Source organism: Anastrepha ludens, chromosome 5, assembly GCF_028408465.1.
Source record: "Anastrepha ludens isolate Willacy chromosome 5, idAnaLude1.1, whole genome shotgun sequence".
NCBI lineage: Eukaryota > Metazoa > Arthropoda > Insecta > Diptera > Tephritidae > Anastrepha > Anastrepha ludens.
The window spans coordinates 58,802,610-58,814,856 of NC_071501.1; the positions used below are offsets into that span (position 1 = coordinate 58,802,610).

General features: G+C 35.1%; 1 protein-coding gene across 4 annotated transcripts in view; it reads right to left on the minus strand.

Annotated features, from left to right (window-relative positions):
• Positions 1-7,205: 7,205 nt before the first annotated feature.
• LOC128864022 (CUGBP Elav-like family member 2) overlaps positions 7,206-12,247 on the minus strand; it is a 197,667-nt gene continuing 192,625 nt past the window's right edge. For all 4 annotated transcript variants that reach the window (XM_054103489.1, XM_054103490.1, XM_054103493.1 and 1 more), the window contains one exon: positions 7,206-9,661. In XM_054103489.1, coding sequence (XP_053959464.1) covers positions 9,390-9,661 — 272 coding nt within the window. In that variant the 3' untranslated portion in view covers positions 7,206-9,389. The remainder of the gene's footprint in view (positions 9,662-12,247) is intronic.

Consider the following 12,247-nt stretch of genomic DNA (forward strand, 5'->3'; position numbering starts at 1 on the left):
AGCCTCCCAAATAAAAGAATCGTGACTTGCACCTGCGTACCTACTGTTCACATACCTTATTCGCTGATTATGGTCACATATCTTAAGATAGAAAAAAGCCATTTTATTAGTCAATTAAAATTTCAGAAATTAACTTACTATCATTGCATTAATACTGTAATATCCTTTCCTATTATAATAAAGATGCGAATTGTCTCCAGCAGGTTACAAAATTGTTATGTGGGTGCCATCTACGCACATAACTATGCCGGGAATTCTTGTTTTTCCAAAAAAATACAATATCTTTTGGCTTCAAGCTCTTCAGTCTCGGTCATTGCCAAGCTTATCCATCTAGGACATTAATGTAGCCTCTAAGATATTTAAAACATCTGAAAGTACTGTAGAAATTGTTGACTGCGCCATTCCGATGTTAAAATCTTGTCCAGTACCATTTTGATAGCCCCCTTCGGCCAAAAACCTTAAGCATGCTTCAAGCTTAAGCTTTGGTGATATCGACCATGATCTTTGAACGGGAGGCATTTTTCCATTCAATATGTTCAAAATATATTCAAAGGCTGCTTTATTAAGCCGAAACTGTTTTAAAAACCTTCAAAAGGAGCTCACATTATCGTAACTCTACATACATACACCGCAACGAAAAGCTTACATATCATCAGGCAACCGGAGTACATCATCAGCAGTATCCCTAACTTTTTGGCGGCTTCGCCTTAAATTACCTCTTGTATTTTCACCAAAATCCAGGTAAAAGAATATAGTATCCATATTTTGCGCTAAACAAAAATTTATTTGTGCTTTGAAAATTTAAACAGCTGATTGTGTTGATAACAAAGTTTACGGATTGTAATGCAGTTCATCCGTCGTTTACCATAATCATCATGAACATTAACATAAAAATAAACAACATACGAGTATTGCATTCATTTGCAGTTCCATAATAATTGTTGGATACTTTAATGCTTGGATCGCTCTGCGGGAGTTACTCATTTGTAAGAGAATAATTGAAATGTTAGAAATCTGGATTCTATAAGAAAATTAAATAGAACTTAATGACAATAAACCTACTAATTTCCCTACATATTTTTCATTCAGCAATATAAATTTATTTTCAGAGAGCGGTCCAAATCCCAAAACCAAATTGATTCGACCATAGAGTGTTCAAATGCTGTAAACTTTACTCCCTGAGAAACTAAGAGCAGAGAAATTTGGTCCGAATGGCGAAGCCGCCCATACACTTAACTCTATTTTGCATAGCTTATGGTAGTGGCCACTTATGGTGGTAACGATTTTCCGAACTACTAAGGCGTTTTTCAATAGGTGCGCTTCAACTTTTTTCCGATAGGGAGGGCGAACGACGCAATATTTTTTATTTTTCGCTTGTCATTTGTAAACTTCATTAGTATACATTTCATCATGGAACGCTACACACTTGAGCAACGATTGCAAATCGTGCAAATTTTTTATGAAAATAATCGTTCTGTTGTTTTTATGAAAATATCGTTCTGTTCCAAAAAATCATCTTCAGTGATGAAGCTCACTTTTGGCTCAATGGCTTTGTCAACAAGCAAAATATGCGTTACTGGGCACAAAGCAATCCACACGTGATTCATGAGGTACCGTTGCATCTCGAAAAAATCACTGTTTGGTGCGGTTTACATGCCGGCGGCGTAATTGGCCCATATTTTTTCGTTGACGAGACCGATCGCCACGTTACTGTGAATGGAAATCGATAGCGCGACATGATAAACGAATATTTTTGGCTTGGTGGTTTCAACAGGACGGGGCCACAAGCCACACAGCACACGCTACAATTGATTTGTTGAAGAGTAAGTTCGATGAGCGCATTATTTCCAGAAATGGACCGGTCGAATGGCCGCCGCGCTCGTGTGATTTGACGCCTCTAGACTATTTTCTTTGGGGTTATGTGAAGTCATTGGTCTACAGTAACAAGCCGGCGACGATTTGTGAGCTCAGAGCCAATATTGAACGCGAAATTGCTGGAATTTCGGCCGATTTATGCAAAAGAGTGGTCGAAAATTGGGTTCAACGATTGGACTTCGTAAAACGTGCACGCGGTGGTCATGCAAAAGAAATCGAATTTCATACTTAAATGTATATGTTCAGACTCGATAATAAAAAAAAAAATTAGTTAAAAAAGTCAAACCGTTTGTGTTTTATTCAAAAAAAAAAAGTTGAAGCGCTCTTACTGAAAAACGCTTTATAAGCCTTGTTAAAAATGCACCCGATGTCAAAGTTTTTAACAGATTAATCTAATTGGGAGTGTTTTCCAAGAGTGTAGTGCAACTCACTAGACTATGCCTTTAGTTTCTACATAAATGCATAAAAAGGCGGGACTCACACGCGTGGATTTGTTGACAATTTTAGTGTCACGCTGTTCGTTGTTGTGCGAACATCGAACGCGGAAAAAATGATTGTGATGTATTATAATTATTTGTACTTGAGAAGAAGAGGTTGAGGAAGGTTTTTTCACACACCGTTTTTGTCTATTTCTTTATATTTTTCTAATAAAATTTGCCCCGATTTTAGTTTTATATTTCTGTAATTATGTTATTATATTATTTTTATACAATGATGGATGGCTTTTGAACTAACCTTCGAGTTCCTCAATAAATTACTTATTTACAATAATATTAGTAGTTAATGCAACAAAATCGAAAATTTTGTCGAATATAGATTTACGCCACTTGCACTAAGATCAATATTACACTGCTATATAATACAAACTTAAAGAGGCTGGACTACCAACTATCAGGAGAAAATTGAACTTAACGCCAATAAGCTAATTCCAAAGCTCTTTCTAATTACCACTAGCTAAATCCACAAAATGGGGGCAGCCGAAATTAGCCAAAAACGCTACCGACGATTAAAACTGTAATAAGGACCTACATCAAATGCACGAAAGAGATCGGTATGAATACCCCTTCGCTTCGCCAACAAAACTATTTTCCAGCCTGGCTACTGAAGACCTCTTAATGAATTTTGCCGAAAGAACAAAACTTTTTATACTAGAGCCAGAGAACTATACATCATTCGCTATACAAATATACACATTTTCAGGCGATACGGTCATTTATTTCTTTTTTGTCAGTACAGACAGCTGAAGCTGTTTTCAAGGATTCAATATTTGCAAGGATAGTATGTCAACCCTATCGTCACTATAATGGCAAATTGAAAACTACATCACATCATGCAGTCGAAATAATTGCAAACAGTCGAAATATGTAAACAAGCAACAACTTAACAAGAAAGGAAGGGCTAAGTTCTGGTCAGACCGAACTTTATACGAGTATACCGACGTACATGAATGTTTTTTTCCTTGTTCACTCCTCTCGGGAGCATAGAGCCTCGACAAGACTCTTCCATCGCATACGGTTTTGTGATGTTGTTTCTGCACCGTCCCATGAGATGTCGGCATCTGCTAGTTCGCGCAGCATCGACCTTCTCCAAGTGATCTCTGGCCGACCGCGACCTCTGCTCCCTTGCGGAGTCCAGTCCAGTGCCATTCTCGTCACCATAAAAAGTGGGCGTGGTTTTATCTGACCTCAATAAAATTTATGATTGATCTAAACGGAATGGACTTAATTGGACTTCAAAATTGTATTTCGTATTTTTTTTGTTCAGCATTTGTACCAAATTTGAGTAATTTTGCTTTATTTATAACACATGAATTTTCTTCTTTTTTGAAAATTACGACCGTTATATAGGAAGTGAGCATGTTTATTGACCGGTTTCGCCCATTTTCAGTAATAGGATATCTTGAACAAAGAGTAACATGCGTAGCAAATTTTACTAAAATATATTAATTTTGCTCGAGTTATAGTGCGCACGGACAGACATGGCTAAATAGGCTCTTCTTCCCATTCTGAATATATTGTATAATATATATTGTATATAGGAATATAATAATTATTTATAATAATAATTATTTATTTTTATTTTATCTCGCTTATTTTATGCTCTTTCATACAACTGTTATGGGAAATAAATTATAATACATACATACACGTGTGAACAAGTACGTAAGTATACAAATTACAGAATTTAAAACGTTTATCGTTTAGAAAAAAACCAAACCTAATAACAACTATTCACTTAACTGAACTTCCGCACTTCCCCCATGTCATGGAAAAGCTTTCAAGTATCATTCACTTTGTTACGGATATTAATTAGAATTACTTTTGAAATTGCGTTTGCTCGCCGTTAATTACCTTTGAGCTTTCATACAAATTCAACAGCCACTCAGTAACAAAAGCCACCATTCGGCTCAGTTCTACTTATTTTATTTTTTTAAACTTATTCTGAAAACAAACGAAAATATGAAATATACAGTCCTTTAAGGATAAAGCGGTAGTGGTTTGACCTTTCATTCAGTCGCATTATTTGTTATTAGGAAGGCCAAAGCTAAATTTCATGAGTTGTCCAAAAAGTACGTTTCTTGGCATTTAATACAATCAATATTGTATTGTTGAATGCGACGTTTTTTTAATTGCTTATTCAGAGAATTTGATGAATGTACCCTATCCAAAAATATGTGAATAACAAAGTCTTGAATATTTAAATTCCTGCTGGTGAAATGTTAAAGGCATAGGTTTATACGAACTGAAATTAAAAAAAAATGTGAAACAACTTTCAAAACAGCTAAATATTTATATTAATGAAAGACAGGATGGTATTTAAAACAATTAAAACTGATTGGGACCCCTTCCATTTCTGAAAGTGAAGAAATGCATCTGGGAGTAAACTGAGCTTTAAGGGTAAAAAATATTTCATACTCGTAGTATTAAAATATATTATATATGTATATTAGGTTAGGGAATAGCCTTTCATAGCCTTTTTATAATTTCTTTATTTTACAACGATTTGTTTACAACGATTTGGCAAAGGGTAAGTATTCATTCGATAGAACTCTTTTTGCTCTACAAAAATATGTGAATTGTATTTTTGAGTTATTTAATTTTTTATTAGTTTTGGAGGAAATGAAGGAAAAAATTAAGATTTTCGACACCTGGTTTTCTCTACTTTTCATTGAGGTCAAAAAGCTACCAAAGCAGCCCGGGACATTAGCGGGCGAGTCTACAGCACGGATATGGTTTGCAAAGCTCAAAAATGGCAACTTTGACGCCAATGACACGTCATGTAGCGGAAGGCTTTCTGAATTCGATGAAAAACGTCTCAAATCTCTTTTGAAGAAGAACGGTCGACAAACCAGTCGTGAATTGGCGAAAAAAATGAACTGCGATCATAAAACTATGCTTAGTCACCTCCACTCAATGGGATTTACGGAAAAATTGGGAACCTGGGTGCCTCACGAACTCAACGAAAAAAACAAAGAAAGCCGCCTTCAAATTGCTTCTTAGCTTCACGTACGCCATCGAGCAACACGCAGTCATAAACACCGCCTTTTGTTACGAATCGTCACGGGAGATAAGAAATGGTGCCTATACATCAATATGAAGCAAAGAGAGCAGTGGGTGGGTTCAGGAGATACGTCAAATCATCCAAAGAAGATACGTTTGGTGGGACTGGGAGGGCAAGGTGCTCTAGGAAATATTCGAAAAGAATGCCACGGTCAACAAGGAGCTCTACATTGCCCAGCACGTGCATAAGAATATTTGACTGCTAAGAATTGATCGACATGGATAAAACCTACTCCTTCACGACAACGCCAGGCCCCATTGTCGTCAAGGCCGCACTCGAAGAGCTCGAATGGGAGGTCCTTCAGCATCCGCCGTATTCTTCCTCAGACCTTGCACTGATCGATTATCATCTTTGCGCTCCCTGTCAAACCAATATCAAAGGCGTTACCTTTGGTAACAAAGAGGTCCTTAAAAACTAGCTCAACAACTTCTTTGACACCACTCCAGGTTATTTTTGGCGGAACGGCATCAGCAAATAGGTCGAGAGGTGGGAAGGGATGTACACAGCAACGGCGAATGTATAATTGATTAACTTATTAATATAATTATTGTTTTTTGTTTAAATAAAAGTTTGCTGTAAAAATGCTCCGAACTTATTCTCCAACCTGATACAAACAGCGGCCGCCGTAGCCGAATGGGTTGGTGCGTGATGAACATTCGGAATTCACAGAGAACCAATATCGAATCTCGGGGAACGCAAAACTAATAAAAACATTTTTCTAATAGCGGTCGCCCCTCGGCAGGCAATGGCAAACCTCCGAGTGTATTTCTGCCATGAAAAAGCTCCTCATAAAAATATCTGCCGTTCGGAGTCGGCTTGAAACTGTAGATCTCTCCATTTGTGGAACAATATCAAGACGCACACCTCAAATAGGAGGAGGAGCTCGACCAAACACCCAAAAAGGGTGTACGCGCCAATTATATATATATATTAGGACAGGTCGACTTAAAAATCGCTCATTGCTCTGTGAAAATCGTATTCTAGGGATCAAAATAAGAAACTTTGCCGAAGGAACCATACCTCTAAAACGAATTCTGAGGTCCCCCAATTTGGGTCGAACGCAAAATCCCACTTTGACCCATTTAGAGTGCTCCAATCGAGTTCAACTGTATGACCGACCCCCACGAACTTTGGACGGCCGATCCACCCATGCCAGTGGCACACCCCCTGGAACTCCCATGGGGGGTTCCCCATACAATCATTTCAAAATATCACCATTTTTGGCCTTTACATGAGAAAAGAAACTAAAAAGTTCGACCCAAATTGGGGGACATCAGAATTCGTTTTAGAGGTATAATTTTCTTATTTCGATCCCTAGAATATGATTTTCACAGAGCAATGGGCGATTTTTTTGCCTCCCCACAAATCGACCCGGCCTAATATACATATATACATATATAATACAAACAGAGCTTGTTTTTTCTTTGCCTAGTGATTCATTCATTAACCTTCTGAAATCTTGAATATAATCTTATTTAATTTGTGTGTTCATAGACTTTATACTTAAATATAAATAAATAAATAAAAAGTGCGAAAATCCGAGGGTAGGTCAAGAGTGCACGCCGGATAAATATTTATCATTTTATTCTCATATTTCAATTAGATGATTTAGTTTTTCCCCAACGTATCCTATTTTCGCGGGGGAGCGCACAAATGAGAATATCAGCGTATAAGAGTGCTCTAATGCTTATATGAATGTATGTATGCATGTTTAATGTTTAAGCAACTAAAAAAACTAAAATAGCACAAAAGCAAATTAAAACACACAATTTTACAGAAATTTCAAACAAAAACAAAGCTTTATTTGTATAAAATAATAAAGTTGCAGTAGCTGAGTATGCACGCCTCCATTTGTAATAAGCAGCGCGTAATTCACTTTACAAAGAACAAGGAAATTCATCAATCATAATTATAAAAATAATGCATTAACAAAGCAAATGTAAAATATTGAAAAAGGACTTACAGGTAAATATATTTATGTATGTAGATACGTAAAATGAAAAATAACGACATTTTCGAATAAATATATTAGTAAGCATTATACGATTAAAATATGCAATACGTAAATATACTTATACATTATTTCACCACACACTTGTTTACTCAAATACCCTGCAGAAGCATCGCAAAGCTCTGAATTAGTGGCCTTACTAATGACCTGGCCAATCGTCCTTTCACTGAGAAGTGCAGTTTAGAAGTTGAACTTGATACAACCCATTAGATATACATATCGATGGTTTTCGAGAAAAGTGACACCACTCAAAAATACAAAATACTGAGTTGGGTCAGTTTTCTAGACAAGTGACGCGCCAATTCGATCACCTGACAAAGCGACACTAACGCCATCTCTCAGAATTGCTTCAAGATTCGCTTATGACGCTTTTCCAGATAAAAATATATAAACTCTAAAGTTGGTTTTTGCTTTTAACGGCAAAACTCCGGATTTGAATTAATTTTGAGTTGTGTCGCTTTTCTCGAAAACCATCGATATATAGATTCAGGCTACATTGTATTTTCAAAAGTTCTGGACACTAGTCCAATTCAACTCAAAATTTTTGATGTGTGAATGATGAGCATTTCCTTACCCACCCACAGCTGTGAACTAGAATTTCTTTCGCACTGGCTCAGTTTACCCTGCAGGATACTCATCGACATAGATATATAAGTATGTGTGCATAAGAAATTAAGAAAACTGAAAAACTGCTGCCATGGTAATGACAAATAAACGATTCAAATACTAATATTTCAGAAACACTTGCTTTGGAACAAAATCGCACAATTTTATCTACGAAGAATTATATATATTGTAGATACTTCAATATAGTTATAAAGTTATACACATACATATACATATGCAAATGTAGTAGGTATTCTGTCCTCAATTTATAGAGAGAAGTAGAGTCATTTGAAATGAAGTTTATATGAGAATTAAAAAAAAATTAAGTTGCAAAACTGTATTTTCATTCATTACATTTGTAAACTTTGTGCACATTCAGATTTAGTTTTTGTGACAGTTTGAAAACTAAAAATTTTAGATATACATATGTATACACTCAATTACATGCTCATATTTTTTCATATACAAATTATTCAGTTCTCGATAAATATTCGTTAAAGAGCGTTGCTTGAAATTAAAAGGATGTAGTAAATGTTGCAACACTTTTGCCATCATACATTATGGCCTATACAACTTGAGACAATGTAAAATTGATTAGCATTTTGTCACTGCGAAATTGAAAACTCGCCGATATAGTATGTAATTATAATAAAAAAATACATAGAAGATTTTTTAAATGATGATAAACCTTTGCAAATGGCCATGAACAACATATCAATTCAACGTCGTAAAATTGCTGCTTCGTTTCAAAATGATAAATTTACAACATGTCCAAGTAATGAAAACTTTAAACAATCTATACCTATTTACAAATAACTTAAAACCTAAATCCAATAATAAAGAAAAACGTTCAGTTTCTATATTAACAATTCAACATGAAATTCAGATAATGTTTTTCATTTTCTTTTAAAGAGTTGCTCTTGTGCGTATAAACTACGTAAACATTGTGTTAGGATAGTTTTCAGACAAAGCGAATCTTAAAAAATACACATTAATTCAAAACGAATTGGCCATAATTCAAGCATATACACTAACATATTTATATTTGAGTAAAATATGTGTTTGTATGGATGATTGTATAGTAAGCAGTTGTTTCGTATTCCTACCTCCCACACCAAAAGAATTTCTCACATCATACAGTGATTGAATTGCCGCACAGCTGGTCAACATCAATTCAGTTAGTTCAAAATGTTATTACTATCCCTCTTTCCCATTCCTTATTTCGTTATTCCATTTGTAAGTTGCCGTGATTTTCTCCATCGTCGTTCACCAAACGGTCACCCAAATCGTCTTTCACAAACTGGCCAACTGGGCGATATTTCCTACTAGCAATGTTCTAGTAAGGTTTTGAAGCGTCCTTGGGTTTCTTCAGTTGCACCTTTAAGCGCTTAGTGCCTACTTGGAAACCGTTCATCGCTTTAATGGCTACTTGCGCTGACTCCGGGTTATCGAAAGAGACGAAACCGAAGCATTTGGAGAGATTGGTTTGCTTGTCGATGAAGACTTTGGCAGAAATCACATTTCCAAACGGCAGGAAAGTAGATGCCAAATCGGTGTCAGTGAATTCTTGTGGTAGATGATAGATGAATAAATTACATCCTTCGGGACCTGCAAATGAAAAAATTCAAATTAAATGGCTTTAAGGTAGAAAAGTTTGTGTGAACAAGTATTTTAATCATTTTGTTGATTGTGCTAAATTTAAAAAAAATACTTATCTCTTATTAGATTAACCTGACGAATAAAGCTAGGCTACTTATTTGAGTACATTGGCATTTCCTGGGAATATTTTTCAGAAACAACCAAATTAAGCAGCAATAAATAGTGGGCTAGAATTCAATTAAGGATATCTTTCTTATTTGAGCGAAACTCGAAAAATGGCGTTAATAAACTATTATTGACACCTAAAGTTATCACTAGCCAGCAAGTTTGATTTTTTAGCATGGTGTAATTAATCAAAGAATCATTTCAATGTATTTGTTTGGAAACGATTAATTTTTTGAGGTAAGGTAACAGGTAACATTATAAAAATAATATAAAAATAAAATAATAATAAAGAACCATTGATAGTCTGGATTTTTGGCCGATCTCAAAGCACTGCAAATTCGATAAATCTTGGCATTGGTGGGTTTCCATTTTCGTATCCGTTTGCGGAAGCTTATAGGGCTTCTTCGAGTAGCCTCCATCAATGCACAGGACTAAATCTTATTCTGGTGCGGACTGAACAGACAGTTGTATGCCTGATTAAACGAAGTTCTTAACTTGTGTACACATATTCGTATCACTGCCCAGAGTTGACACAAGTTGCAGATCACTTCGTTTTCCAGCCTTACCCATGGTCACCTGTGCCGACGCCATAAGCTCATCATATGTATTATTTTCGATTAGTTCCGAAACTCTCACGTTCTGCGAAGTATTTTTATTGATTGCCCTAGTTCAATGGAAAAACCTGGCGTAAAAAGTAAAATTTCTCCATCCAAATACTCTTTATATTTTTTCTCAAGCCATTCACTTCACCAGCTATGCAAATTTTTTAATGTTTTTTTTTAATTAACGATTGTTAATAATTTTTTAGAAGCTTACTAATACGAAATTTTCATTTGATAATTTAACTTGTTTTAAAAAGCATTTTACAATATAACCGCTACTCGCTCTCTATAAGGGTTGCTATTCTTGTGAGTATTAAACGTTTTCGAGAAGAATTCAACCGAAGGAAGCTGGATGCTGCATGAATTTTTAGTCTACATGCATTTTTAGTCGCTGTTTGTGAGCATATAAACATCGGATCATTATCTTGTTGAAGCTAAGATCGGCCAAGCTCAATTAATTCACAAAATATTTTCGGAGTAGAAACCATTCGAAGTCAAATAATACAAGCCAAATCACATATGTATGTATGCATGTGTAAATATGTTAATGACTTTACTGTAATATAAATTATTTCCGTATTAAATTATGTAACTTTCAATTAAATCTATCACAATTTACAAGCAATCAAATACTTAATAACAGAAGCAGCTTTGGATGTGGGAATACTGTAGATCCCAGTATGTAGAGCGGAATACATATTGGTATGCTTGTACACGTACGTTTTCGTGGTTGCGTGTTTGTAGGTATACATGTATGTATGTATGTATGCCTGAATGAGCATTGATATACGGAGCGCACATAATCCAATATAATGGAAACTGCTCTGCGAGCATTATTATTATTAATAACATCGACAGCGAGCGGCATATCGTCTTAAAATAGATTAAAAGCAACATCATACAATAGAAGCAGTCAGAAAACAGAAAGTTTATCAACAGCTTCACAAATCCGTGTATGTCGAGGTTTATCACAACATAATCACGAATGCAAGGATGTTGCCATTTATGTATTTTTAATACATAATAAAAGGCTATAGTTTTGCAATTCCTGGGTGTAAAAATGCAGATATACTAGTACCATATATTATGTTTATAAGTTAAGGGTGCTTTTTAAGAGCTTGATAACATGAAATGATAATCTGGTAGATAATTTCATTAAATTTATCTTTTTTATTATAATATGAGGAGGCTAAATTCAGCTCGCACCGCACTTTCTACACTCTATAAATTCTATAAATTACTCGTATTGTAAAATTATTGTAAAAAAATGTTGCTTTTTGTAGTGATGGCTTAGATGGAGATTTTGTGCAAGTTCAGATGGAATGAAATAATATGCAATATGGAGTCCGAAGAAAGGCTAAAAATAGTTTTCATTACTTCATCGACTCAACAGGTACATTTAACAGGTACAATGTCAAAAGAGCGGATGAATGGGGTGGCACGGTGGAAAAATAAATTTTATAAAAATTTGTTGAAAACAAGCGACAAGTCAAAATCAAATTATACCTTTTTTATTTATTTTCACGCAACTTTATTTGTTCCATTGCAATTATGATTTAATTTTTTTTCATAAAAAAAAATTTATGATATCTTATTTTATTGCAAGTGTGTATATAAATTAATTATCACTACATTGATAACTTTAAAAAAATAATTTTTTTCCGGAGCAACTCCGCTTTCCCGGAGCAACTCCGCCTTTATTTCACAACTGTAAATTATCGACTAAACTTTACAAAATTTCTTAAAGCTAATTTAACCTATGCATTCCCTCAATCACCTGTTATGCCGCGTGACCATATTCGCGGAATTTCACTTGTTGCCGTTCACA